The sequence below is a fragment of the Orcinus orca genome, chromosome 13, assembly GCF_937001465.1.
Source record: "Orcinus orca chromosome 13, mOrcOrc1.1, whole genome shotgun sequence".
Taxonomy (NCBI): domain Eukaryota; kingdom Metazoa; phylum Chordata; class Mammalia; order Artiodactyla; family Delphinidae; genus Orcinus; species Orcinus orca.
In genome coordinates this window covers 8,048,223-8,075,736 of record NC_064571.1, presented here as the reverse complement: position 1 = coordinate 8,075,736, position 27,514 = coordinate 8,048,223, and the positions used below count along the sequence as shown (strand labels likewise).

General features: G+C 51.1%; 1 protein-coding gene and 1 long non-coding RNA gene across 14 annotated transcripts in view; one reads left to right on the top strand and one right to left on the bottom strand.

The window, feature by feature from the left end:
• INPP4A (inositol polyphosphate-4-phosphatase type I A) overlaps positions 1-27,514 on the top strand; it is a 148,026-nt gene that overhangs the window by 78,096 nt on the left and 42,416 nt on the right. For 5 of the 13 annotated variants that reach the window (XR_004475663.2, XR_004475662.2, XM_033401838.2 and 2 more), the window contains exons 5-17: positions 5,538-5,656; positions 7,677-7,793; positions 8,069-8,148; positions 10,314-10,425; positions 11,170-11,260; positions 11,617-11,764; positions 14,594-14,724; positions 16,581-16,685; positions 17,180-17,288; positions 19,226-19,243; positions 21,617-21,800; positions 23,007-23,225; positions 24,014-24,257. Coding sequence is in view for 11 of the 13 variants with exons in the window: in XM_033401838.2 (XP_033257729.1) it covers positions 5,538-5,656; positions 7,677-7,793; positions 8,069-8,148; positions 10,314-10,425; positions 11,170-11,260; positions 11,617-11,764; positions 14,594-14,724; positions 16,581-16,685; positions 17,180-17,288; positions 19,226-19,243; positions 21,617-21,800; positions 23,007-23,225; positions 24,014-24,257 (1,677 nt within the window). In the remaining 2 variants the exon portion in view is untranslated. Of the gene's footprint in view, positions 1-1,661; positions 1,837-5,537; positions 5,657-7,676; positions 7,794-8,068; positions 8,149-10,313; positions 10,426-11,169; positions 11,261-11,616; positions 11,765-14,593; positions 14,725-16,580; positions 16,686-17,179; positions 17,289-19,225; positions 19,244-21,616; positions 21,801-23,006; positions 23,226-24,013; positions 24,258-27,514 lie in introns of those variants that run through there. The other 8 variants (XM_033401840.2, XM_049696206.1, XM_033401841.2 and 5 more) reach the window with 4 other exon arrangements.
• On the bottom strand, positions 16,539-18,892 carry LOC117195823 (uncharacterized). The gene is made up of 2 exons (XR_004475664.2): positions 17,978-18,892; positions 16,539-17,338 (listed from the first exon to the last, which is right to left on the bottom strand). It is a non-coding gene; the product is annotated as an uncharacterized LOC117195823 (long non-coding RNA).

Genomic DNA, 27,514 nt, shown 5'->3' with positions numbered 1-27,514 from the left:
AAATGGGTGCGTTTTGCATACAAATTATACCTCAGAGGTGATTTAAAACAAAATGAAAGCGTAGATCACTAGACCTTTGTGGAAGGCCCACAACATGAAAGACAGAAAAAAGTAGAACTTGGAAGAAACAGAGACATTGAAGAAAGAAGAAAACGTCAAAGAAATTATAATGTGTATCCTCAAGAGAAGATGGTGTATCCATAAAAAAACCCAGGAAACTATGAAGAAAAACAACAGCTGAAGAGCATGTACAGTCTGAGAAATTTAAAATATAACAGAGCATTTTAAAATTCAATAAAGGTTGGAAGATATTTGAGGAATTATCCCAGAAAGTAAAAATTTAAGAGCAAACTAGAGAATGGGAGGGAAGTGGAAAATTAGCAAATTCAGGAGGCTCAACATTTAGAAGAGAAAATAGGAAAGAAGGTAAGGGAGGAAATTAACAAGAAATAATACAAGCGTCTCTCAGAACCACAGAGCACATAAGGCACGTCACGCTGAAACTTCAGAGCTCTGGGAATAAAATGAAGATCCTAAAAACTTCCAGAGAGGAAAAAACCAACTGGTCCTCTCCAGGGGATGGAACTGGCCTGGAGATTCTTGGGGACATTGGAAGCTTGAAGGCAGTGGGGCCACATCGTTAATATGAGTGGAGAAATATCTCCAACCTGCAGTTATCTGCTCAACCAGATTATCGATCAGTGTGAAGGTAGGAAGACATTTGTTTCATGATACAGAGTCTCAAATAAATTTACTTTACCCACATCCTTTCTCTGGAAGTTAGTGGAGGATGTGCTCCACCGAAAAGAAGGAATAAACTGAGAAAAAAGAAGATCCAGGAAACACAGTCCAACACAGGAGAGAAGTAAAAGAAGTCCCGTAATGAATAGTATTTGCTTAGCTTTAATAATGCAGAACATGGATGTAACAAAAAAGTTGAGCTAAACTGAGTTTAGAGAGAGAATGGGAGTTGATGTAATTAAGTTAAAAATCTTCACCGCTATAATAGAAATCTAGAAATCAGAACATTTCTGAATCTGGCAAGTCAAGGGCGGTAATGTAGTCATATTAATGAGACAGATGGAGGAAGAAACAGCTTAAAAAAGTGAGGGTGAATTTTATGTTAAATGAATTTTGCCACAATTAAAAAAAAGAGATGAGTAGGAGTCAGATAATTGAATGGTCAAATATTTTATCTTAAAAATAGAAGTTTAAAATTAAAAAGTACTCATTTAAAAACCTTTGATAGAGAAAATGTAAACCCTATCAGAGAGAGAGAATCACAGTTGGCATTTTGGTATATATCCTTCCAGATATTTTTTTACACCCACACAGGTCTATACAGAAATTTTTGGTGATTTTTAGTTGTGGAGGTGATGGAATTATTTACAAAAATGTCATCCTAGTGTTCTTAACATGATTTTTTTTTCACGTAGCGAAATATCACTGGCATCTTTTCATTTTAATAAACGTGGATCTGCCACCTCATCATTTTAGATGCCTACATAGAATAATCTATTGTATGGCTGTGCCATATTTATTTTAACCAGTCTCCTGTTGCTGGACATCTAGGTCTTTCCAATATGCCATTGCAAACACACCAGCACAGTTAACGTACTTGTACATGGATCTTTCATATATTTTGCTGATTATTTCCCTAGGATAAACTCTTGGATATAGAATTGCTGAGTCAGATGATATGCACTCGAAATATGTTTTACCGGTTTACGTCAATAGCATTTATTCAGCTGGGACTACAGATGCTCTGGTTGGAGAGACAAGACCCACATATCAGAGATTAATGGTTTCTATGGAAATATGCCAGAGGAGTGACGTGTAAGTGATAAACGGAAGGAGACGTGACTGTGGGCTGCAGAGAGAAAGCTTCATGGAAGCCGTGGAACTGAGCTAGGAATTACCTTGCGTGAGATTTAGACAGGCTGGGTGGGGACGAGGCCAGGAGAGAATGTCACCCGTGGGGAGGGGTGTTCTGACGGTGGCAGTTGGCCCATCCGCCCTTGAGCTGATGATCAGTCTTTCCAGCCTTGGGCCACCTGCTGTGTCTCAACCTACCTGCCATCACTCGCGCTTGAGAGACCCGGATGTTCTAACCTCGCGTGATGAGACGGCAGGCCGAGAGAGACCAGACCAGGGTCACCGATGGGGGTAGCTTAAAGGAGGGAGAGCAAATGGAACAGTCAAATCCCTGATTTCTGTTGCGGCAGACAGAGAAGAAAGAGAATAGAATTTTTAGAAAATAATAAAACCTTAAGGCTTCTGGAAGAAAATAAATAACTCACAACCACAACTTGAGGGTAGGCAGAGCTCTCTTGGCAGAAAGTACTAACTCTGTGTTTTAGTTTGCTATTGCTGCCATAACAAATGGCCATAATATAGCACCTTAAAACAACGCAAATTTATTATCTTACAGTTCCCTTAGGTCAGAAACCCAGAGGGCTCAGCTGGGTCTCTGCTTAGAATCTTATAACACCAAAATGAAAGCTTCAGCATGGATGCGGTCCTTTCTGGGGGCTCTAGGGGAGAATGTGTTTCCTTGTTCATTCAAGTCGTTGGCAGAATGAGTTACTTGTGGTTTTAGGACTGAGGTCCCCATTTCTTTGCTAGCTACCGGGTTGAGGCCTGTTCTCAACTTATAAGGGCCACTCACATTCTGTGGCTGTGGCCCCTTCCTCCATCTTCGAAGCCAGCAATGACAGGTTGAGTGCCTTTCATGCTTAGAATCTCTCCTGTCTCTCTTTTTTTTATTGTCACATCTTTCTAACTCACCCTTCCACCTTCCACTTGTACTTTTAAGAGCTCATGTCATTAGACTAAGCCCACCCAGATAATCCAGAATAATCTTTTCATGTCAAGATTCCATGACCTTAATCACATCTATGAAGTCTTCTTTTGCCTATTATTATCATATATTCACAGGTTCCCGGGATTAGAACGTGGATACTTTTTAGGGGGAGGGACATTTTTCTGCCTGCTGTTCTCTAAAATTAAAAATCTAAAATCAAAAAAAACTGTAGAAATCTTTAAACAAATGAATAAATAAACCACAGACTGGGAAAAAAAAAATTCACAACACATATACCTGACAAAGGACAGTTCCAGAATAAAATGCTTACAAATTGACAGTTAAAAAAAAAAATCAACTCAATTTAAAAATGAGCAAAAGACTTGAGCAGACTGTTGACAAAAGAAGTTATAACAATGAACAATAAACACATGGTGAAAGATGCTTAACATCATGAGTCATCACAGAAGTGCAAATTAAAACACGTCCATTAGAACAACTAAAATAAAGACGAGCCCCACCAACTGTTGGTGAGATGCAGAGCAACTGGAACTCATGTAAATTGCTGGTTGGATTGTAAAATGTTACAGCCACTTTAGAAAACTGTCAGCTTCTTACAAAACTAAGTGTGTCCTCTACTATAAGCTAGAAATTCCACTCCTAGGTACTTAGGCAAAGGAAAGAAAACATGTTCACAAAAAGATGTAAGAATGTTTATAGCACCTTTATTTATAATAGTTCCAAACTGGAAACAACCCGAATGTCTATTAACAGCAGGACTGATAAGTAAATGTTGGTACATTCATACAATGGAATATAATTCATCAATTTTTAAAAAGAAGAATGAATTATTGGTATATAAACAATACAGAGGGATCTTAAAAATGTTCCATTTATGTGAAATTCAAGAATGGACAAAAGTGATAAAAATCAGAAGGTGGTTGCAGAAGTAGGGGAATTGACTGGGAAGTATGGGGGGAACTTTCTCTGATGGGAAAAGGTATCTTGTTTTGATGAGGGTTACATGGGTGTATATGATTGTCAAAACTCATTGAACTGAAAACCCAAGGTCTTTGTATTTTATTATATTCCAATAAGTAATGAAAATCCATGAAGATGTATGAGAAGATAATACAAAGAGATTAATTTTCAGAAGTAAATTAATTTGCAGAAGTAAAAATCAGTTTCTGAATTTTAAATCACCAGTGAGCATTTTAAAAATCAATGAGAATGATGAGAGCAGGAATAAAGACCTCTAAAAATCCTCTCCTTCATAAAGACAGTGAAAAAATGGTCAAAATCAATTGTTTCAATTGTCAAGATATTGAAACAACCTAAGTGCCCATCAACAGATGAATGGATAAAGAAGATGTGGTATATACACAGATACAATGGAATATTACTCAGCCATAAAAAAGGATGAAAATTTTGTCTTTTGCAGCAACATGGATGGACTTGGAGGGCATTATGCTAAGTGAGATAAGTCAGGCAGAGAAAGACAAACACCGTATGACATCACTTATATGTGGGATCTAAAAATACAACAAACTAGCGAATATAACAAAAAAGAAGCAGACTCACAGATATAGAGAACAAACTGGTGGTTACCAGTAGGGAGAGCTGGAAGGGGCAATACAGGGGTGGGGGGAGTAGAAGGTACAAACGACTGGGTGTAAGATAGGCTCAAGGGTGTATAGTACAACACGGGAAATATAGCCAATATTTTGTAATAAGTGTAAATGGAAAGTAACCTTTAGAAATTGTATAAAAATTATAAATTGTTTTAAAAAAATCAATTGTTTCCGAACTCTGGGAATTAACCAAAGGCTTGCAACACTGTGGGGCATGTTCAGTGCCCCTCCAGAAAAGCCAGTTCTTTTTATGAGTGTTGGGTGATTTACCATATGTTTCATCAGTTACAATGTGGGTATTTTTTCATCTTTTAGTATATCTTTAATCAGAAAGTGTCTTACAATCAGTGTCATATCATAGACTAATGGCAGTGGGCCTTTTTTTTTCTCTTATAATGCATTTTACAACAGATAGCATGTTAGATTCAAAGACATATGATCATTTTTCCTGTGGGTCCCTTCTATGATAGAGTTATCTGAGTCTTTCAAAATGCTTAGTACATTTTCTAACTGAAACAGTTCTGCGGGGCACCTTTTGTTCTGAAAAGTCACATGTTTAGTAATCTTACATTTGATATAAGTCTTATAAGGAGAATAAATAAGCAATGACTTCCTTAAAAAAAAAAAAGCTTTGTTTATTTTGCCATAGAATTTTAATTTGCTTCCAACATACATCACACACAGATCTGGGGACACCATAAGCTACGGCTGCGGAAGTCCTGGATGCGGGTGTGTGTAGCTGGGTCTTGATTTCATCAACTCTGTGGCTGCCTAGCTCCAATTAGTTATTAAGGTCAGACTTTATGGGTGAGACCCTTCCTATGTCATCCATTCCGTGGACGTAGAGAGCCTTCCATTGGCAGTGCCTGCATTGCTGTCCTGGGGGCTGGGGAAGGCGGGGAGGAATGAGAAGGGATTGCTTCTAATCTGAAAAATCACCTCCCTGTGACAACTGACACTGTGATCATCTCATCCCTTTGAGTGCATTTACTTCTCTTTCTTTGGGTGCATTTGGAACAGAGAACTAACTGGAGCCTGATTTTAAAGATTCATTTCTATTTTATTTTTATTTTATTTTTACTTCTGTTGTTTTAATTCTGTAGCTTGCAGTGAGCTGCATACGCCGTCGCTAGATCGAAAACCAAATAGCTTTGTAGCAGTGAGTGTGACCACCCCACCCCAGGCGTTCTGGACGAAACACGCGCAGACGGAGATCATTGAGGTGGGTGCTGCTGGCCCCTGGCCTCCGGCGGCTCCGTGACAGTGTTCCTGATCCCGGTGGGAGGGCTGTTCAGTGGCCTGAGCACCTGTAGCTGCAGCTGCATTCCTGTGGCTCGTCACTGTTCTGCCATGGCTTTTCAGCGCATTGGTATCTTTCATCACACGTACTCACGCGGGTGGCACTTATATTCGCCATATCCTTTACAGTTATTATTGATTGTCCGTTGGCAGGCTGTTTTTGAACAGTGGGTCCCCTAAGGTTGATTGCCTTTTAAGAGGTAAGACCCGATTCTTCCTTGTCACCTCCAGTTGGCTGCTACTTGTGGACAGTCGTGCTCATTAATCAGAGTTTGGAGAGCGTTAACCCTTAACCAACCCTCTTACTAGGCATACCTTTATTTTTATTGGTTTTTATTTTTATATTCTTTTGAGATGTGTGCTATGTGTTTACTTTTTACGTTAAATGAAATGATCTGCGTTCGCCTGGGGAAGTTTACAAAATTTCTTCAGATAATTGAGCACATCATGTAAGTTATGAAACTAAGTGTAGGAGTTGGCTGGTGTGAGCTCCTGTTGGATTTTGTTGGTGACGTGAGCCTCTAGGTGTGAAGTATCTCCTCCCTGGCACTCTCCACCAAACAAATTGCATTTCCCCTTCTCTCCCAGTTTCACATTTTGGAAGACAAGACACTTTTTCATTCTCTTAGAAATGTATTTCCAAGTTCAAGCCAACAATTCTGTTTTCTCGGCATTTGTCGAGCACTGCCTACGTATGAAGCCTAGTGCTGGGTGCTGTGGGTGATGCAAAGACCCTTGAGGCCCCGCCCCTGCCCTCAAGGAGTCTACCATCCTGTGGGTGAGGAGGCGGAAATGAACGTGGCTCATGCAGACAGAGCAGAGTGTGGTCTCTGTTAGAGCAGAGAGACGAGGACGGTACCCGGAGGTCGAGGTCCCATCCAGCTCGTTGTGTGGGTTTGGAGAGTAACTTGATCCTGTCCAGTGTGTGCAGAGGCAGAGCAGGAGTGCAGGGAAGCGGGGGTCTAGCCGGGCGGGGCAGCCTTGTCCGCAGGTGTGTTTCAGGGAGGCCCCGAGTCGGAGGTCGCTGGGGGAGTGACAGTGCTGTGGGGCCCGGCTGGCAGCAGGGAGGAGTGGAAAGAAGGGGGCACGAGAGGGAGGCTCTGGAGGGGGAACTGGCGGGGGTGCATCGACGCTGGGTGGTTGAGAACAAAGGAGAAGAAGGCACCAAAGCAGGTGCCTGGGTCTGCAGCCTCCTTGGCCAGAGAGTCAGAGAGGGTCCGAACCAGCGGATGGAGGGACAGGTTGGGTGGGGCTGCGGCCCCAGCAGGACACCTGGGGCGGGCACTGTCCAGCAGGCGCTGAGACATTGGAGCTGGAGCTGCAGGTACAGACAGGAGCCGCTAACTGGCTGAGATCGCTAACCACCGCCTGAGGAAGAGAGTCTGATGTAATGGCGCTTTGCGGGGCAAGGCCGGGCTACCAGGAAGTAGCTACCTACGATCGAGACACTAGCAGCTAGTCCTCAGAAAAGGATAGCCCTAAGAAAGCCGGACCGTAATTATTCCAAACCCAGGATTCTGGAAATAACCAGCTCTGGCCATTCATATCCTCTTCCATCTGCCTTTGTACATCTTAAAGGAATAACCCACAGTAGTAGCTCCAAATACATAACTCATCTGAAGTTGTAAGACTAAGAATACATGTGGACATTCAACTCAGTTTTAGAAAATCCTTCCCGCTGAGGGAGGAACCCTTAGAATGAGCCCATGGGCCCAGCTTGTGTGGTGGTCTGTTTGTTGTATCTGGGCCCAGAAAACTTTGTCCTTTTTGGAAAACAGTGTTTTGGTTATATGCGTCCATGTAAGCCCCATTCGCATTTGTGTTGATCCAAGTTGGTAAGAACGTTAGTTTCTCCTTCTGAGAATGTTGGTGTGTTTCAGAAGTAACCAGTTCAAAAAATCCAACTCTGTATTCTGATTCTTTTTTTTTTTGTTCTATTCTAGGGAACCAACGATCCTATATTTCTAAGCAGTATTGCCTTCTTTCAAGACTCTCTCATCAATCAGATGACACAGATCAAGCTCTCCGTGTATGATGTCAAGGATAGATCTCAGGGAACAGTTAAGTACCATGTTGTGGTTCGTGGGATATTCTTCCCTTTTTTTTAAAGTTCTGTAATCGTTTGAGAGGTGAACACGAGATTGACTTCACTTCTGGCTCACAAATTAATGTCCAAATGTACTTGTCTTTGGGAACGTCTTTATGAGCTTCCCCATTGGGCTACTGAGATGAGGTCAGATGTGTTGAGAGAACCAGCCAGCTGGACTCCCCAGGGCCTGACGGTTGGAGCAGAGGCAAAGCAGGTGCACTAATGCTGTCTCCCCCTCTTCCTCAGATGTACTTGCTGGGCTCTGGAACATTTGTCGTCAAAGATCTGCTCCAGGACAGGCGTCATAGGTTGTATTTAACACTAAGGTTGGTATTAAATTTTGTCCCTTTGCAAGGATCTGGAATTATGAGGTCCAGGGACAGATGGGGAAAGGCCCTACTTCCTGTACTGAGAGAGCACTGTGTCCCCAGAGGCCAGTCTCTGGGCAGGGACTTGGTTGTCATTGAGGAGAGAGAAAAAAAGCCTGTCAGAGGGCCTGTCACGGAATGGAAATGTGCAGTGTTCATAGGAAGTATGCAGACCCAAAGGAAAACCTAGATATACATCTAATAATACCAAACATACTTTGCTGTTATCTGTCCCCTCCCTAATAGGATCTCCCAGAGGGCAGGGATGTTCCATGGTTTTGCTCATATCCCAAGACCTAGAACAGTGCCTGCTGCTCAATAAATATTTGTGGAAGGAAGGAATGTGGGGAGGGAGGCGCGGGGGAGGGGGGACCCCACTATGTTGGGGTCAAGGTGTCGGTCCTTCCCAGATTCATTTTAGGGGCAGTTCCCACCCTGACATAGTGTTCTTTTTTTTTTTTTTTCAAAATAATGTAAAAATTGGGGAAATAGTCCCAAATAGCAAAGAAGATTTTGACACAGAAGATGAATTCCCTGCTAGCAGTGTGACATTTTGAAGATACGGAGATGACAGAGTTGAAGGCGTTGGGCAGGGCTCACCCTGCTGTGTATGTGGAGAGCTTGACTCAGGACGAGGAAGGGGTCTCGGGGAGAAAAATCAGGGTCGCATGGGGGAGGGGCCGTTAGAGAAGAACACCCAGGTACATCATACGCCAGAGATGATTCTAGTTGGATTAGGGTTAAATGTAAGACGTGGGCATCATCCTTTTTATTTATTTATTTATTTATTTTTAAATCTTTATACATGTACATTTTATAGTCATTTATTAAGCTCTTACTGTGTGCTCTCCTGTATGACCTCGCCTAATACTACAACCCTAGGAGGAGATATTAGGAACCTGAGGTCCAGAGAGGTTAATTAACTTGCTCAGTGTTATCCAGCTAAGAACTATCAGAGCCCACGTACAAATCCAGGCAGTCTGATTCCAGAGCCTGCACTTCTTATTTTTTAGTTTTTTGGCTGCGTTGGGTCTTCGTTGCTGCGCACGGGCTTTCCTCTAGTTGCGGCAAGCGGGCTTCTCATTGTGGTGGCTTCTCTTGTTGCGGAGCACGGGCTCTAGGCACTCGGGCTTCAGTAGCTGTGGCACGTGGGCTCAGTAGTTGTGGCTTGCAGGTTCTAGAACGCAGGCTCAGTAGTTGTAACGCACGGGCTCAGTTGCTCTGCGGCATGTGGGATCTTCCCGGACCAGGGATCGAACCTGTGTCCCCCGCACTGGCAGGCGGATTCTTAACCACTGCGCCACCAGGGAAGCGCCATCATCCTTTTTAAAAGGAGCTAGAGATGCCCGTCGAACAGAGAGCCTGGGAAGGGACTTTTCCAGGCACGAGAACTGTGAGAGTGAGTCAGAGGAAATGGTCAGTGGATGCACGTGACCACATAAAAATTCAGAACCTGGCTAAGCCCCACAGCTTAGATAAAAAAGCCAGAGGCCTCAGGGTATCTCTGAATGAATCAAGGACTCACTGGGGCTTCCCTGGATGCATCAGATGGGCCCAGGCAGCCAGCAGCCACCCTGAGGGGTCTCAGCAGTAAAGCGGACCAGGGCGAGAGTGGTGTCAGCCATACCATGAAGGATTCAGAGGCTTTGGGCAATCCTGGGTGACCTCAGCTTACCTGGGGTCCCGGCCTAGGCCTTGAGGCTAATCAGAGCTTGAGGGTGGGGTGGGAACGAGTAGAAAAGGGGTCTAGTGCCAGAAGAAGGTGCTCTCCAGTCCCGATTGCAAGGTGTGTCCGCATCACTCTCCGGGGCGGGGTCAGCCCAGGGCTGATGGGCGCCAGCCTCCCGAGCGGGCATTGGCTACCCCTGACCCCCGCTTCACCGGGCACGCCACCCATCTCTGGGGCATCGTCTCCTCTCAGACACAGCCCTCTTCTGCGCCCCCATCTCCTCGCCTGCCTCCCCCGGAGCGTGTGCACACGGTAACTGCTGCCTGACCCACCAGCTGGCCCCATCCTGGCACCCCCAGGACCCCTTCACCGTCCAGGAAGCTGTGCTTTGTGTTGAAGCAGAAAACGAAGCGCTGTCCCGGCGCCGTTTACCGAAGCGCGTTGCCGGTTGCAGGTCTGCGGAGAGCGACCGCGTGGGCAACATCACCGTGATGGGCTGGCAGATGGAGGAGAAGTCAGACCAGCGGCCCCCCGTGACCCGGTCTCTGGACACCGTCAACGGGAGGGTGAGCACACCACTCTGCTCCTCTCCGTGAGGAGTCGAGGACTGTCCCGACGCACTTTGCCAGTGAGCTGTGGGGAGGGGAAGGCCGGGCTCTGCCGGGCGCGCCAGTCCCCCCAGGCACTTCTCCATGTAGAGAGAAGCGGGCCCCTGCCCCTGCCCCAGGCCACGCCGGCGTCCCTCCAGAGTGCAGAGGGCAGAGGTGGCTCGTGGGTGTGGAGTGAGACCCAGGTCACCCTGAGGGCTGGTCACGGTCTTCCTCTCCCAGACGCTCCTCTGCCTCGCAGTCACCTGGGCCCCGTCTCACACCTGTGCCCGCCCCCCCCCCCCACCAGCCGTGTCACCCTCTCTGATGCACAGCCGCTCACCCAGACACTCTCAAACGACAGTTCTAATTTCAGAGCCCAAGCGCTGGTAGTCATTGTAAAATACAGAGATCTCTCATTTTACCCCACATGAACCTGAACGTCAGCTGTGGAAATACTCGTGGGCCTCGTCTACCACTGCCCTTTCATCCTACACGTCAGAACACTCAAAGACAAGGGGAAGTGACTTGGTCGAAAGTTGTGCATTTCTAGAAAACTGTGTGGGCGGAGTATGTTCAGCGTCCTGGGAGGGGGCCTCACTTGTCTGGCTGTGCGTTCCTCGTAGAGTTGTTGGTGGATGTTAGTTTCAAGGGTTCTTTTATGACGTGATGTGCTCTGGAGTCAGTCACAGTTTTCTCATGCTTTTCTGTACATGTTTTTAGATGGTTCTGCCTGTTGACGAGAGCTTGACCGAGGCCTTGGGAATCCGATCCAAATACGCTTCGTTGCGAAAAGACACTTTACTGAAATCGGGTAAGCCGCTTCCTCTGTCGGTACCCTTGCCACTCGTGAGTGTCCACGCGGGTTCGTGGTCTGCTTCCCCACCCGCTTTGATTGTCACGGCTGTGCACGCCCATCGTCACCTCTCTCTGCACATCAGCGTGCCGTCCTTTGTGGCAGCGTGTCGGGACCTCGTGACCCTCCGGGGAGGAGGCTCCTGCTTCCTTTTGCTCTGTCTCGATGGTGTCGGGCTCGGTCACTCCGTGGGTGTGGGTTTAAGTATTTTAACTCCCTGGAGATGAGCAGGAAGGAGACCCGGGGGCCGGCGGGGAGGGGGCCCCGTGGCGGCCTGCGCCTGCTCACTGCGGCCCGTCGCCCTCCCGCCTCAGTGTTCGGCGGTGCCGTCTGCCGCATGTACCGGTTCCCGACCACCGAGGGCAACCACCTGCGGATCCTGGAGCAGATGGCAGAGAGCGTGCTGTCCCTGCATGTGCCCCGGCAGTTCGTGAAGCTCCTGCTGGAGGAGGACGCGGCCAGGTGAGGCCCCCTGTCATCTGCCCCTGCCGTCTGGAAGGCCCGTGGACGGGGTGGGTGAGCACTGGCCTCAGATGGGCCGCACGCCCGGCGTCCGCCGCCTGCCTGCTGCGCAGCCTGGGCTCAGTTTGCTCATCTGTGTCCCGGGGTTTCTGTGCGAGGACGTCACGAGACAGCGTGCCCAACACGCCAGCTGTGCCCCTGCTGAGCACGGGTTCCCCTCCCCTCGCCTCCCCTCCGGCCTTGAGAAAGTTAGACTAGCTGGTCCCTCTCTGGTTGCGGCTGCCTGGGTCACGGTTTCCTACGGTCCGGGCTCCAGAGGGCTAAGGATGACCCATCAGGACACTGATCCTCTGTGTCTCCCGGCCCGGGGCCTGCTTCACTGGTCCTGAGGCGGGGAGGTCCGGGCACTGCAGAGTACGTCTCCCGTCCGCCTAAGAGTCATCTCTGCTCCTTGCCATCGAGCAGTGTTGATCGTAGATGCAACACAGCAGCTGCATGAAGGAAAACAGTGCAGCCAGATCCTACTGTTTTAATACAGCTATTTTGTTTTAATTTTTCTATCTTGAAAAAAAATTTGAACTTAGAGAAAAAGGGGAAGAATAATGCAATGAGCTGCTTTATCCCCCTATATGTGTATATTTTATTTATTTTTTATTTTTTTAGATGAATTTATTTTATTTACTTTTGGCTGTGTTGGGTTTTTGTTGCTGTGTGCGGGCTTTCTCTAGTTGCGGCGAGTGGGGGACTTCTTTTCGTTGCAGTGCGCAGGCTTCTCGTTGCGGTGGCTTCCCTTGTTGCAGAGCACGGGCTCTAGGTGTGCGGGCTTCAGTAGTTGTGGCACGTGGGCTCTAGAGCGCAGGCTCAGTAGTTGTGGCACACGGGCTTAGTTGCTCCGCGGCACGTGGGATCTTCCCGGACCAGGGCTTGAACCCGTGTCCTCTGTGTTGGCAGGCGGATTCTTAACCACTGCGCCACCAGGGAAGCCCTGTGTATATTTTATAGAGTTAATTTTTTAAAACTTCCTTTCAGCTTTTCCATATTTGTAATATATTTACATAGCTACCATCTACTTTTCTATATATCTTCAGTTTCACTAAATTTTTAGTTACGCATAATTTCCCACTGTTCGGTGCACTATAACTCGGAAGAGTTCATTCATTCATTGTGTCGGTTTGGAGGGTTTTGTTGTTTCCCACACCCACCACGTGGCCAGTGTTCTGCTCACTGTGGTGGGGAGGCGGGGGTCTTGATGAGTGAGATGGACCATGGGAGACAGTCAGTAACAGAACTTGGGCCACATGGGGCCCAGACGGGTCACTGGTGTGCAGAACTTAAAAGGGGCTGTGAGAAGGAGGAGGGTGGCCGGGGCAGGCCTCTGAGAGACGGTGACACTAAGCTGACACCCGAAGCACAAGGAGGAGCCACGTGACGCACGGGCAGAGACACGGAGAGAGAAGGGCCCGCAGTGGCTGAGGCAGACAGGCTCGGTTGCAGACCCAAGGCGAGCGGGGCCACTCAGCCGGCAACCCACGGGGACATGGGTCCCACCCAGCCTTGCCTGCGCCGAGCGTTCTTTTACGTTAACCTCGTTGATTAGTAATAATAATAATAATAAAATGGCACGGCTTTAAAATTTTTTTTTAACTTTAGAAAATTTAGTAGATTCCTAAACACTTCTATAAACTTAGCTTTTTCCCCCGCTTAGAGGAAAATGTGCGTAGTATAAAAAGCCAAAGAGCGCAAAAAGGTTTTTAACGAAAAGCGTAAGTCTTGGGATGCTCAACTTTCTGATCTCCTTCCCAAGAAACAACCACTTTTAGCCGTTTTAGTGTTTTCTGCTGTATTTCTCTATTTATGTATAGAGTGCTCTCTTGATGAATCAACTTCAGAGATTAACTGCTGATTTCCTATGAAGAGGATTTTGGGTCTTTTATACTTTCCCCCCTAGTTTCCTAAATTTCCTAAAATGGTTATCCTTTTTTTTGAATCCATTTTTTGTGTTCATTATTCTGATTATGTAGCTCTTATTTCCTGCTGAGCTAAGAAGTTTATATTTCAGTTCTTAAACAGCTTTGCTTTCATTTTTGTGGATATAACAAATTCTTTTTTTCCCTTGTCTTCTTCTCTGTGCACTTTTAGATCTAGACAGTTCATTATTTACACAGGTAATAAAGGGAACGATAGCTAAAGCTGCCATCTTCCCAGGGTCCTTGTCCCGGACCCGAATAGGATGACAGTGAAACATAAGGGGCCTGGTGGCCACAGCAGGAGCCATGGGACCCCCGTTGCTGAGCAGCCCGGCTCGCGGGACAGCTTTATATTCTGCAGCTCTGCTCTGGTGAGGGCAGAAAGCCCCGCCTCCCAGAATCCAGGAGGCAGTGACAGCCCCGGGTAGGGGGGATGGAGGGGTGGGGAGAGCCTGTAGCAGTTGCCCTCAGGCTCCAATCCTCCTGTGCTCCGGTAGGGTCAGACTCAGGCTGCAGTTCAAGCCTTCACGCCCCTGTGGCCTCTGGACACATGCAAGGTCGCCAGGGTGCCTGGTGGAGCCACTCCCCTCTTCACTCCTTCACTTAGTTTTCCCTGAACATTTGACTGAGTTCCTATGAAAAGCCTGTCTGTGCAGTTTCCACGTGGTCAGTGGTCTGCCTTTTTTACAGCCGCTCTTGGAGCTGTCTGCTGTCCTGCCCTGCTGCTGCCCCTCCAGACTCGCAGGGCCTCCCCTGGGCATGACGCGTCCACATCCATCTGCCCTCCTGGCTGGTCAGGACTCCTGAGCCTCTGCTGGGAGGGAGCCGGCGCCATGGCCTGATGCGTGTGTCTTGCTTGCAGAGTGTGTGAACTGGAGGAGCTGGGGGAACTGTCCCCTTGCTGGGAGAGCCTCCGGCGCCAGATCGTCACTCAGTACCAGACCATCATCCTCACGTACCAGGAGAACCTGACCGACCTCCATCAGTACAAAGGTGGGTGCCCGCTCTCAACCCCACCATGGCTCACCCGCTCTCATTTTCCCAGCTGGAAATCTGGAACCTAGGGTCACTTCCATATTCCCACTGACAGACACTCTAATGGATTTTTAAAAATAGATTCTCATGTAGGTGTGAGTTCTCTCAAATATGGAGTTTTCAGATCTTAATTGAGAAGACAAATGTGTGAATTGCATCGAAAGTTCCTTCCATGGTGTCATCTGCCAAAACAACCGCTGTAGGATGAAATTCAGGAGAGACAAAGTCACAGGCTGTTGGTTCATTTTATTTCTTCATCTTGGTCTAGCATCAGTGAAATGGCCAAAAGGATGCAGGCCGTTTGCCTTGAGACAAAGCAAGGCAGGGTTTTCTGGATTTCCCGGTTTAACTGTTTAGCGGTCCTTATGTTTACATATGAATTGTCTGAGTGGAGCTCTCCATTTTAAGCCTCAAAAGCGAAAGTGAAATATAGACACATCTTTTCTTCTTGAAAGATGCCACTTGATTTTCAAAACATTTTCAGGGTAGGTTTAGAAGACTATGCTTAACTCATTCCCTCTTGGTTCCAAATGGAGTGACTTTTTTGGTTTTCTATTACTTTATTCTCTTCAGAGTCTTCCCTCCTTCCCCTCTTTATAATAGAATTTCAGCTTTTAAAGAAAATCGTAACCCCTTAATGTGGGGACAGCACAGAGGAACCCGTCCCTAAACTTGGCTGGGAAGCAGCCAGGTTTACAGGAGTGATGACAAGATGATGGTGCCCTGGGTTTGGTTTGAATCTGAAGAACAGATCTAAGTGTATTTCTAAGACAAATGGCCGTGTTTGCCTGAAGGGACTTAGGGACCTGCCCGAGCCGGATGCTTGTTACCTGGGAAAGTCTGAAACGCCCCCACCATGATTCTTCTAGAGCAGAGCTTCTGAGATGTCAGTGTGCTTCTAAGTCTCCAGAGAGTCTCGTGAACAGCAGATCTGGGATTCTGCATTTATAACAGGCTCCCAGGATGCCAGTGCCGGGGGTCCATGGGCTACCCCGTCAGTAGCTAGAGAACCATCTCCCGTGGCAAAGTGCAAGGCGGACAGTGGCTGGTCTGCGTTTTGCATACTGGCAAAATAAATTTGTCTTTTTTCACCAGGTGGAATGTTTATTTCTCCTGATCGTTAGTGTAATTTATAGTCTCTTTTTCTAGGCAAGTAGTTCTTTACTTAATTAGTTTTCTAATTATAGAAATAAGATTGTGAATATTTGGTAGAAAACATGGTCCAAACTCCTGAGCCCCACCCCAGGATGTGCAAGGGGACGTGTTAGCTTGTCTTCCGGAGGCCAGAATCGCGGCTGTGTAGCGTTTGCTCATCTGATAGACGTGGGGTGATGAGCAGACCTTCTCATCACTTTTCAGAATTGAGAAGTGTTGCTCCCGTCACACCAGTTTTTTAGCTCTTGGATGCCGGCAGGCTCTACAGTTGGAACAGGCACTTCCTGGCACGGGCCCACTTGCTTTTTATAGTGGTGCTGACATCGTGCTGCACTGAATCCTGTCCCTGTGTCAGACCTGTCGGTTGAGAGCTGCTGATGGGAAGGCCCGGCGTCGCTCCTGAGCCTCTGAGGGTGGATCCACCAGGCCCCTTTCACCACCTAGGACCCCGAACCAGTCTTCTGGCCGGGAGCTGCTCTCCCTCAATGTTCCACCCCCATCGTCTGGGAAGGAAGTGTGCTCACGGCCAGCTCAGAGTTTCTGCTGACACACACCTGCACACCCGCAGCAGTACCCTCAAACTGTCCCTTCTCCACCCACCGTTCATGAATGGGGGATACGGGCTGACCATCTTTATTTTCTCACATTCCATTCCTCAGGTCCCTCGTTCAAGGCAAGCAGTTTGAAAGCAGATAAAAAGTTAGAGTTTGTTCCCACAAACTTACACATACAGAGGATGAGAGTTCAGGACGATGGAGGATCAGGTAACCGTCCCGCTCGATCACATCTCACTTCTTTTCTCCCTGAGCTGCCCCACATCTGCCCCACATCTGCCCCAGCCTGCCCTGTGTGTGCTGCTGCTGGGCGCTCGGCAAAGGCACAGCCCAAGGGCCTCCGGAAGGCCTCTGTGGAGAGCTCAGACCCCTTCCCCTCGTTTGTCCTCCCTCCAGCTTCCCTTTGTGTTGCTGTGGCAGAAAATTGCCCACAGGTCATCCTTCTGAAGGAGGGATGCAAGCTGAGCCGCTGGGTAGTTGCCCTCTGCCCTGTGTGACTCTCCCCTGAGACAGGACCCTCGTAGCCGAGATGATGGTGCTTGGCTCCAGAGGCCCTCGGGCAGCCCGGGCTGTGCGACTGAGGGAACCACAGGCTGCTTGGAAGTGGGCTGGCGGGGGATCCCAGAGTTGTGCACGTATCCCTGTAGCTGGCTCGTCCACAGGCCTGAGCCCAGAGTAATGGAGGAGAGCTTTCTGTCATTCAGATCAGAACTACGACATTGTCACCATCGGAGCGCCAGCAGCACACTGCCAAGGCTTTAAGTCAGGAGGTCTCCGCAAAAAGCTGCACAAATTTGAAGAGACCAAGAAACAGTAAGTTCTTGGAGGGTGTTTGTTGTCCTTGTACTGCTGTCTGACGCTTCCTAGGTTAAAAAAAAAGAAAGTCAAAACGGGACCACAGAAAACATCCAGCATCCGATCTGCTTTTGCGGGGTGGGAGGAGCTGCCTTACGGGCCCTGTGCTGCTCTGTGTGTGTGACTGAGCTGGGTGGGTGACGAGGCACCCGAGCCGTGGTCCTGTCCCTGTAAAATGACAGCGGATAGAAATGCACCTGGAGAGCAGCGCCCCAGGCGGCGGCCCTCCTGGACGCTGGGGCTCGGCTGCCCTTTACAGGCCCTGGTCGGTCGGTTGAAGGTCACAAAGCGTGAAGCCCGGGAGAGGTCGTCGGTGTCAGAAAGGCTCAAGGGGCTGCGCGGAGTTGACCACGCGGAGCAGGAACTTGGGAGGTGGGCGGGGTGGGGCGGGCCTTGCGGAGCTCGCGGTGAGGGGCGGGGCCTTGGGGGCAGGAGCCGAGGGGAGGGGCCGGGCAGGCGCAGTCGGCGCGGAGGTGACCAGAGCTGACGGGTCTGGGCCTGGCCCTGGGGCAAAGTCAGCACCAGCGCTCGGAGCCTGCTGGGTGTGCTGTGGATCAGAGGGGACGGGAGAGAGCGCTAAACCGAGCTGTCGAGCTGGGCGCCGCGAGGCGTGGGTGATCTTCCCGAGCGTCACGCGCCAGGCTTACCTTGACCAGGGCGTGCGGGTGTAGGAAGTGGATGCTATGCGTGTGGCCGAGGCCTGGGCTCCTGGGACCGTGAGGTGGAAGAGCAGCGTGAAGGCCTCAGGTGCGCAGAAGGTGACCGAGACGAGCCCGTGCTCAGGCTGATAGGAGAGATGAAGGCAAGTGGGGGGAGACGGCAGAGGACACCGATGGAGCGAGGTTCTGGAGGAGACGGGGCGGCGAGGCCCGGAGAAGAAGGTGGGGCTGCAGAGAAGGAACAAGCTGGGGCCACGACGGGGCAGTCTGCATGGAACGTGGGCTCGAGGGGCTGGAGCCGAGTGCTTTGAGGATGGTGAGGCCAAGGCCCGCCAGCCTCAGGAGGACCCGCGGGGCAGTCGGAGGAGGCTTAGCGCTGGCCTGGCCGGAGCCTCAGGCCCCAGGGCGGGAGTCAGGACAGGGCTTGAGCAAGGTGACCTCGGACTGCACGGGTTGGGAAGAAAGGTCAGGTGCACTGGTCGTGGGCCAAGGGGCCCGCAGGCTGGCGGAGAGCAGCTGGGGAGTCGGGTCAGAGCTGAGCGCTGGGTGGCATCTCTGGGAGGCCCCTGGCAGCCTCCTCGACCTTGATTCGTCCCCACCAAGGGCTTCTCCCTGGGCAGACAAGCCAGGCCACCAGATCCCTCCGAGGACTCACCGATGCGGTGCTTCTCTGGGAATTAGGACAAAGGCGAGCTTCCTGTGCCACAGTGCTCTGCACAGCCAGCCGCGTGTCTGTCACAGCATTGCATGTGGCCGCGTGGAGGTGCGAGCGTGTGACCTGAGGCTGGCGTGGAGGCCCCGGAGGAGAAAGCCGCTCAAGAGGGCTGTCCCTGTCCCAGGAAGGCTGGGGTGTTGATACCTGTCTGGCATGTTAACTTCAGTACCTCTTACTCCCTAAGCGCTTCTACAGCATTTTTCTAATATATACATTTTTATTTAATGTCCTACTGATGTCGTAACACCACCTGCAGGAATGGTTTGCACCAGGGGAGCTCTCCTTTCGGCGCAGGTGTTACTCGCCCGCATGGGACGTCTCCCTGGGGCTCGAGCACACGCGTAGACGTTGCTCTCACCAGTGAGCATGCTGGGCTCTTGAGTTTAATTGTCCCTGTAGTCGGGGCCTCGACAAATGATCTCCAGAATTTTGACGAAAGAGAACTTGTTTTTTTAATTTTTGTTTTGCATTTGCCGTTTGCTAACCAGCTGCTAATATTTCGTTTTGGTTCTTTTCTTTAGCAGTTTTGAGGAGTGTTGGTGAGTTTTCTGTCTGTGGAGAGTGTGTGTTTGGGTCTTGCTCTCGTGCGGAGAGACTGTCCCCTCCTCTGAGGTGCTTCCCCCTCCGTGCCCCCGTGGGCTCCTAGTTGTAGCCTCATAGACAGAATTCTCCTTCCAACTGCAATCTTCTGTGATAATGAATAGCCCATCTCCGGTCTGCTGTGTCAAACCCTCCCAGTCTGGTAGCAGTTCATTGCTGTGCTCACTCGAAGCGAAGACCCAGTTTTGTTCCTCCGGGATATGAGGAGCCCAGGCCGGGCAGGTCCCCAGGTGCTGGGATTTCAAGTCAACCCACTGGTGCGTCTGGGAGTCCCTTCCTGGCTTCTTTTACAAGAACCTGTCGCTTTGCAGTTTTCAGTTTCCCTTCACGTCTTGTAGGAATGAAGCCAGCTTACATTTTTATGGTATTTAATAGTTAATGGAGATTTGTAAAACAGTATTACTAGGGCCAGTTTTATCCCTGGAGGGCAAACCAACAATTAATACAACCAAGTGACTTTTTCCACCAACAATGAGATGGCAGCCAGAAGCCACCATGCCTGCTGCCTGGGGTCCCCACTGCCGTTCCAGGCCTCCCCAGACCTGCCCGGGGCGCTTGTGCCGGCCCAGAACAGGGGCTCCGCCCTGGGGCTTGTGAGGCACCCGTAGACCTCAGAACTGCTACCGTCGTAGAGCTGGAGCAGCTCAGGGGCCGTGGCAGGGCGCACACTCCTGGAGGTGCTGCACGCTGAGGACACCCTCCCCGGTGGCTGAGGCTCTGCGGCTGCCCCCCGTTTAGGCCCGTGGTTGGGCTCCCACGCTCGTGTGTTCACGGTCATCCATGAACAGCAGCTCTTTGAAGTGCATCCTTTCTCACTCCCGCCATGTCCTTCCCGTGTGGGAAGAGTAAATTTCACAGCCTGTTCGGGGTAGCGCTCCCGAGACCCAGCTGTCCCAGATGGTAGCTATTCCGCCACGTCCTTCCCGTGTGGGAAGAGTAAATTTCACAGCCTGTCCCGGGGTGGCGCTCCCGAGACCCGGGGTGGCGCCCCCGAGACGCAGCTGCCCCAGACGGCAGCTATTCATTCAGCAGCGATTGCAGGTTGGAGAGCAGCGTGCGCACCTCGTGCTGTGCAGGCTTGACCGCAGCCTGCTGCATGGGCTTCTGGCAGCTCCATCGTTTTTCACTGTGGTGTCTGGGCTTGGGGTGTTGTTTTTTCTGGGGTGCTTCGGGTTTTTGTTTTTGCATGTTTACCCCATAGTCCGTCAGGGGAATGGGCAGGGCGGTCTGTTGGTGACCCAGCTTCGGGTTACCCTGGAAAGAGCCCAGCAGGGAAAGGGCTCAGTCCTACCGTGTGACCCTCACCTCCAGGGGCAGCAGTGGGGGGTGCGGTCGTCCCTCTTCCCCTGAACTCAAAGGGCAGCTCTTCGAGGGGACCAGTCAGGGCCCCTCCTTACATGAAGCATGGCTGCCTTATACGTCTCCCTGTTTCCCTCAGCTTCCTCAGGTGGTCTGAAAAATAAACTTATAATATTGGGTTGATTGGGGATCTTAGCTAAGAGACATGCAATTTACCATCCCCATCTAGAAGGTCCCACGAAGCCAGGGACGTGGAGTTGGATCCCCAGAGGCTGGTGTTTGTGCCGGACAGTAGCTTTGACATCAGATCCCAAGATGCACATGCTGCTCGGTGGCAGGGAGTGGGGGACGAGGGAAGGACTGGTTTTCAAAGCCAGTGAGGCATCCAGGCCTGGCCTCCAGTTCGGCATGTTCTCCATGCCCCCTTCATCCAATGGAACATTGAGCAGGGGAGTCCCGGAGCAGGGGAGAGAGGATGGAAGCCCAGTGTTCTGGGGACTTGCTGGGGTAGACACACGAGGGAGGGTGTGGGTCTGTGCGCAGAAAGTTTGAAGTCCTGATTGGCCAAATGAAAAGACAGGTTTCTTTTGGCAAAGTCCAGCCCCTACTGCAGTCTCCCTTCACTGCGGTGTGAGCCACTCTGGTGTCAGCAGGTCTCCACTCAAGTACTGCTTAAAAACTGACAGAAGAGGTTCTTAGGTGAAAGGTTATGAGCATCCAGGCAACTACTGGGTTCAGCATCTGTACACACAGGTAGAAACACAGTAAGAATACAGATACATGCAAACATGGATAAAAGGCTTAATTGTATTTTAACATTTCAAGCCTCTACTGTACAGACAGAATGGATCTGCTGAGATTTCCTCTTGTCCACCAACAACTAGACCAGCCTAGGAAACAGCCCCGAGTAACAAGAGGCTTCACCTCGTGTTGGTGGTGGGCAGGGGTGGGGAGGTGCTACTATCCCCACCGATTCGAGAGAACCCCTTAGAAGCTGTTCTCATCCTTTTTAGTACGTCGTCCAGCTGCCAGTCCATCATCTACATACCACAGGACATTGTCAGAGCCAAGGAGATCATTGCCCAGATCAACACCCTGAAAACCCAAGTGAGTTACTACGCAGAGAGGCTCTCGAGGGCGGCCAAGGACAGGTCTGCCACCGGCCTCGAAAGAACACTCGCCATCTTAGCAGACAAGGTAGGAGAGGCTACCCTGCTGCAGGTGGGTGGGGGTCCCTTGGGTTTCTGAATACCCCTGGACACCTCATGTGTGCCTAGAGCTGTCCACACAAATGGTGACACTGGCATGACCTTGAAGGTCTGACTTCAGATCCTATTCCCACAAAGGCCTGGGGCGGGGCTTGGTGACTGGCCCCTGGTCACAGAGCTGGATGGGGGCAGACCAGCAACAGAGCCCGGAGCTCAGGAGCCTCAGCTGCGGCTTCATGCCCTTGGCTTTCCAGGGAGCGCACGGGGGTCTTGTTGAAGCTGGGACAGTTCCTCTGCTTCCTTAGTGACTGCCTACCCAGCACATTTTGGGCCACATTTCTGTTGTACTCACAGTTCGAAAAAAGAAACTGAATTATTATACACACATAATATAAGAACAGTATATTTTCACTGGCTTATATATAGTCCACAAACCAGCTTCTAATTAACTGTCACCTGATCCTGATTAAAAATTGATGGGTGACGCTTTTTCACATGACTCAGTGTCTCTCTCAACATACGTGCCTCCGCCAAACACACACGTGCCCACAGGCACACACACGTGCACAGATTCTGGTCACACTTCCCCACACACACCTGCTTCACTGGGATGAGCTGCTTTTCCCTGTCCGAATGTCTTGTATCCTTCCCATGTGTTTGCCCGGTAAAAAGACTGAGAGCCGGGGATTAAATCCACTCATAAAATAAAGGTGACGCTGTCAGACGTCAAATTCTGAGCCACAGAGCTGCTGTTGCGTGCAGAATTCCCCAGAACCGCAAGTGCTATGCCAGGAATCCCGCTGCCCGGGGCTTCAGGTATTAGATGTGAAGCATAAGACTTCAGCGGTTAAACTGAAGTGAGGCCTGTGCCCTGGGATGGAGGGACAGCCCGGGAAGCCAGTGAAGCCTGGCACTGGGCTCACCCCGGGCCCCTCCTCCAGCCATGTCAGGCTCAGAGGCTGGCCGGGGTCCAAGAATGTCAGAGGCTTCTTGGCCTCCCTGTCGTCCTCCTTGCGTTCTCCGGGCTTCTGTGGGAAGTTCTTGCCGAGATTCAGCCGGGCCCGTCGTGCGGCAGGCAGCCTTAAACCTCGGCCGTCCCCAGGGCTGCAGCTCTTGGGGTGTGGGCACCGTGCGGGAGGGCGGAGGGGGGCGGTCTGGGTGCTCAGAGAGGCCGGGTGTGCGTGTGTCCCTGCAGACCCGGCAGCTGGTCACCGTGTGCGACTGCAAGCTGCTGGCCACCTCCATCCACGGGCTGAACGCAGCCCGGCCCGACTACATCGCCTCCAAGGCCTCGCCCACCTCCACTGAGGAGGAGCAGGTGATGCTGAGGAACGACCAGGACACCCTCATGGCCAGGTGGTCGGGCAGGAACAGCCGGTCTTCCCTGCAGGTGGACTGGCACGAGGAGGAGTGGGTGAGTCTGCCGCCCCCGCCCGTCACCCTGCCGCTGAGCCGGCCTGGAAAATGCGAGGCCTCGCTCCCTCGCGGGTGTGGGGCCCAGCCCGGGCCCTGCCCCCTCGGCCTCCACTGGCCGTCAGCCCTGCCGGGGCCACGTCTTTCTGGAGATGTGGGAGCTGAGGTGCTGGGCAGCTTGGTGAGGATTTGGGAGACGCCGCCCTGACATCCCGTCACGATGTTGCTTCCGATGGGTGGGCTTTGAGAGCAGGGGCTGCCCCTTGAGGGAGTGACACATCACGGACTCGTGTTTGTCATTTGCTGGGACTGTTCTTCGGCGGTGTTGTCCTGGGGGCACGGATTACCGGCGGCAGCAGCGCGCTCCCCCAGGCCTGCCCTGGCGTCCTGAGTGCTGCCTGGGTTTCTGCAGGGACCCCCCGCCCCCGTCCCCCATGCTGAGCGATCCACGGCCTCCATCCAGAAGACCTCAGTCCCCTGCGGTGTTTGTACGAGGTCTGCGGGGAGGGAGGAGGGGACGAGGGTGCTCCCGTGGCCCTTGTACCCACAGTGGCCTCTGGGACAGCGACTAACAGACGTCCCCCAAACTTTGAAACTGACGCCCACGGGACATCGACTTGTCGTTGGAAAAGCAGATGCAGCTTTAATGGGGGATTCCAAATTGTCTCGCCCTCTCTGCATCTTGAGGGGCGTCAGTGGGCATGGCGCCCCGGGGCGGGGGGCGGGCCCTGCTTTCTGCCCTGTGTCTCCTGCTGGGAGAGCTGACCCCGCGCCCCTTGGGTCCCCCAGGAGAAGGTGTGGCTGAACGTGGACAAGAGCCTGGAGTGCATCATACAGCGGGCAGACAAGCTGCTGCAGCGGGAGCGCCTGCAGGCCGAGGGCTGCGACCACAGCCTCCCCGGCACCGGCAGCTGCGCAGGAAGGAAAGGTAACCGGGGCAGCCAGGCCTACTGGATCCGACCGGAGGACCCCCTCTGCGACGGGCCCCCCTCGCCACGCCCCCCCGCCGCATGCCGCCCTCACCCGACCACACGTGCGTACGCACCCCGCTTCCCACCTCCACTTCGAGCGCTGTCTGTGTGTTCATGTGTGTCTCTAACTCCACGCCCGCCACGCAGACTGCAGGGAGGCCTCTCAGCAGAGGGGGTGTCGCGGCACCCAGAGCAGTGGGGGCGGGGGGGGGCCCGCGTGTGAGCCTGCAGGCGAAGGCCGGTCCTCAGGGCCCCGCGGGCTCACGCTGCCGCGTCCAGGAGGGTGGGGCTCCTGGACTTTGCTGGTTTGTCAGCCAGTCTGGGAACCCGAAGGAGGCCGAACGGTAGATGCCTTTCTCGTGAGATTGCTTATTGCATCAGGCATCAGGGACAAGGTGAGGCGCGCAGCTCTCTCTGGATGAGAGCTGGTGGCAGGCCCAGCGGACTCGTCTGGAAAGCCTGGTTGTCACTGGCTGGGCGCGCTTTTATCCGGCAGAGGCCTGCTGCCCTGGGCCTTGCTCGTAACCCAGTCAGAGGGTGGGCCCCGCTCCCACGTCTGGGGGGGCCAGTTAGGTTCCTCTGTTCGGCGCCACCTCCAAGGTGGGGCTCTCGGTAGAAGGCGGGACGCTGGCGTGAAGCGGCACGCTTCAGAAACAGCCTGCTGCCTGCGGAGACACAGGGCATGACCAGACGCTCTGCCCCGCTGCCGCCTTACAGCGGGGGGCCTCGTGCCTCCTGAACCCGTGGGTCCCTGGTCCCTGCAGCTCTGGCCTTTCCCCGGAAGAGCTGGTGGGGTTGTGCGCCAGGCAGCTGAGATCCAGCTGCCACCGCCGCCTCCTTGCCCCCCTTTGGGCGGGTTAAGGCCCAGCTGGGCCAGGGATGGGCCGCTGGCAGTGGGACTTGTCATTTCTGAACCGGGCAGCTTTCATTCAAGGCAGGGTCTCGCTCCCCTGTCGGAGCCTCTTGGTAAATCCTCCTTGGGTTTGTCAGACGCCCTCCCCCTCCTGTCCGCCTGCAGTCTGTCCTCAGGGTGCGCTCTCACTTGAGCCTGTGTTTCCTCGGTGTCCCCGTCCTCCACGCTGCCATCTGTGAGGGGTTCGACTTTCAGTTCCCCAAACCTGTGTTTGGTTCATGGAACTGTTTTGTCTTTGTTCGTGCTGTCATTTTTTTTTTTTTTTAATGTAAATTGTGTTTCTTTAAAAAAATTTCTGAAAGTTCATTGCTCATTTCTCTTTAATATTGTCTTGCTTGCAATTTAAACATTTTTCTGCATATTTAAAAAAAGTTACTGATTGGATTTTTTTAAATGCAGGAGATAGTTCATTTAACTGGATATACTGTTGTATTCATAACTTAAATGTCCTCTTTTTCTAGGCACGTCCCCATTGTTCAAATATATAGACAAATTTAAGCGCAGTTTTAAAGTTATTTAAAGGAGCATTTCTTTGTGATATTTAGGGCTTGACTTGTACCTGTGTGTGCCGTACAGATCAGCTCTGTTGTGCTCATGGGAGTAGGAAGCGTTTGAGAGAGTCTGACTCTGATCAGCGCTCAAAAGAAACTTATGAAACCACAGGCCTCTAAATTACCTGCACGTGGTCCTTAATTTAAAAATCTGAGCACAGCCGGGAAGCCGTCCAGACCTCGGCATGATCAGGAGGATCTGGACAAACCAGACTGTGAGCCATTTGTTTTACTCAATCTCTTGTCCTCAGGGACCAGAGCTGGGCTCTGTCGTGACTCCCGATGCCCTTCCAGGTTCCTGGGGCACTTGTTTTGGCCTAATGAGCGGGGTTGTGTTCACACCAGCGTATTTACTGCCCGTGAACAACTCCATGCCTCTTTGAAAGGCGTTCTCTCTTTTCATTGCAATTCTCTACCCTGTCCTGGGTCCTTGGTTTTCATCTTTCATCAAGGAGTCGCCCTGCCTCAGCCCCGCCTGGGGTCAGGGCTCCGCAGGGCCCACTGACCAGTCGCCCGCAGCAGGGACCGCAGAGGCTCCGTGAGCCTCCCTCTCCTCCTGGTTTTCCACCCAAGTGACCCGTCTGCAAACTGTCAGGATTTGGTGACTTCCATTACCTCCCCCACACACACTCTCCTGCTCTCCTCATCCCGGAAGAGTCCTTCAAACCCTGGACCAGGTTTCTCTTAACCTGAGATCTATGGGTTGCACCCCAGGTCCACGTACCCCTGAGATTGTGCGCTAAAATCCGCATGTGTGTGGAGCAGTCCACAGTGGGCATCAAATCGCAGGGGCCTCTGTGATCTAAGAGGAGATCCCTTTCTCCCGTTTGACTGAAAGACGAGTCTACCCAGTGGGTTTAACCCCTGATCCCTTCTCAGACATGGTCCCAGCCCAGCAGTTTGGGATCACTGCAGATCATGAAAACAGGCTTCTAAACCCTTCTCCTCATAGAGCCTTGGGATCTTGGAGGAAGGGTTATGGGGAGATAGAAGTCTGTATTTTTCCAAGGCCTGGGGTAGTTCTGATTTTAGCCAGACAGATGTTGAACAGTCACCGCTGTGCATCACACGCGCCACGGTGGTTTCCCTCTGTGTGAAGCAGGCAGTCTCAGGATATTTGCACTCTAGTGAAGACGCTGAAGTCTTCAACACACAGAGGCCTTTAATTTTGCTCTATTTTCTGTCCTGTTGGCCAGTTTAAGAAGTCATTGCCAAAGACGATGAGAGAGAAGATCCCTGCCACCACCCTTCTGGACAATCCAGGTTGTCAAAGTCTCCGTTCAGCTGGTTCCAGTTATTCTTGAGGATCTGAAACCACCTGTTTCAGGATCCTAAAACGTTCTTTGAACTGAAAAGTTTAGACATAAAATAAAATACGCTTTTAGCCCAAACGATCCCTTTTCAAACTTGTTTGTTTCAGGTGGCACACCCAGTTAACCAGGAATTTTAGAGTTTTTAAGGGAGAAGAGAACTTGAAATGAGTACTTCCCGATGTGACTCAGTGTAGGTGAAATTTGAGTTACACTTGGTATTCTTTGAGGGACCTGGAGGGATGTTCCAATTCCAGACTTCCCTCAGTCATAAACGTTTTGTATTTGGCTTAAACATCGTAAAGATTGGCATGCATGTGTCTGGTATATGGGTTTCATGACTGGACCCTAACCTTTTGGATCTCAGCAGCCGACCTTTAGCCCGGGCTCTAGAGTCAGTCAGGGCGGTGGGCTCTGAGCTGCACGCTCGATTTACCGGTCAGTCTCTCTCACTGCAAGTTTGCTTCCAGGTGTCGTGAGCCAGCGTGGGCTCCAGCACATGCAATGGGATGGACGTGGGGGCTTTATCTCATTGTGACACGTTA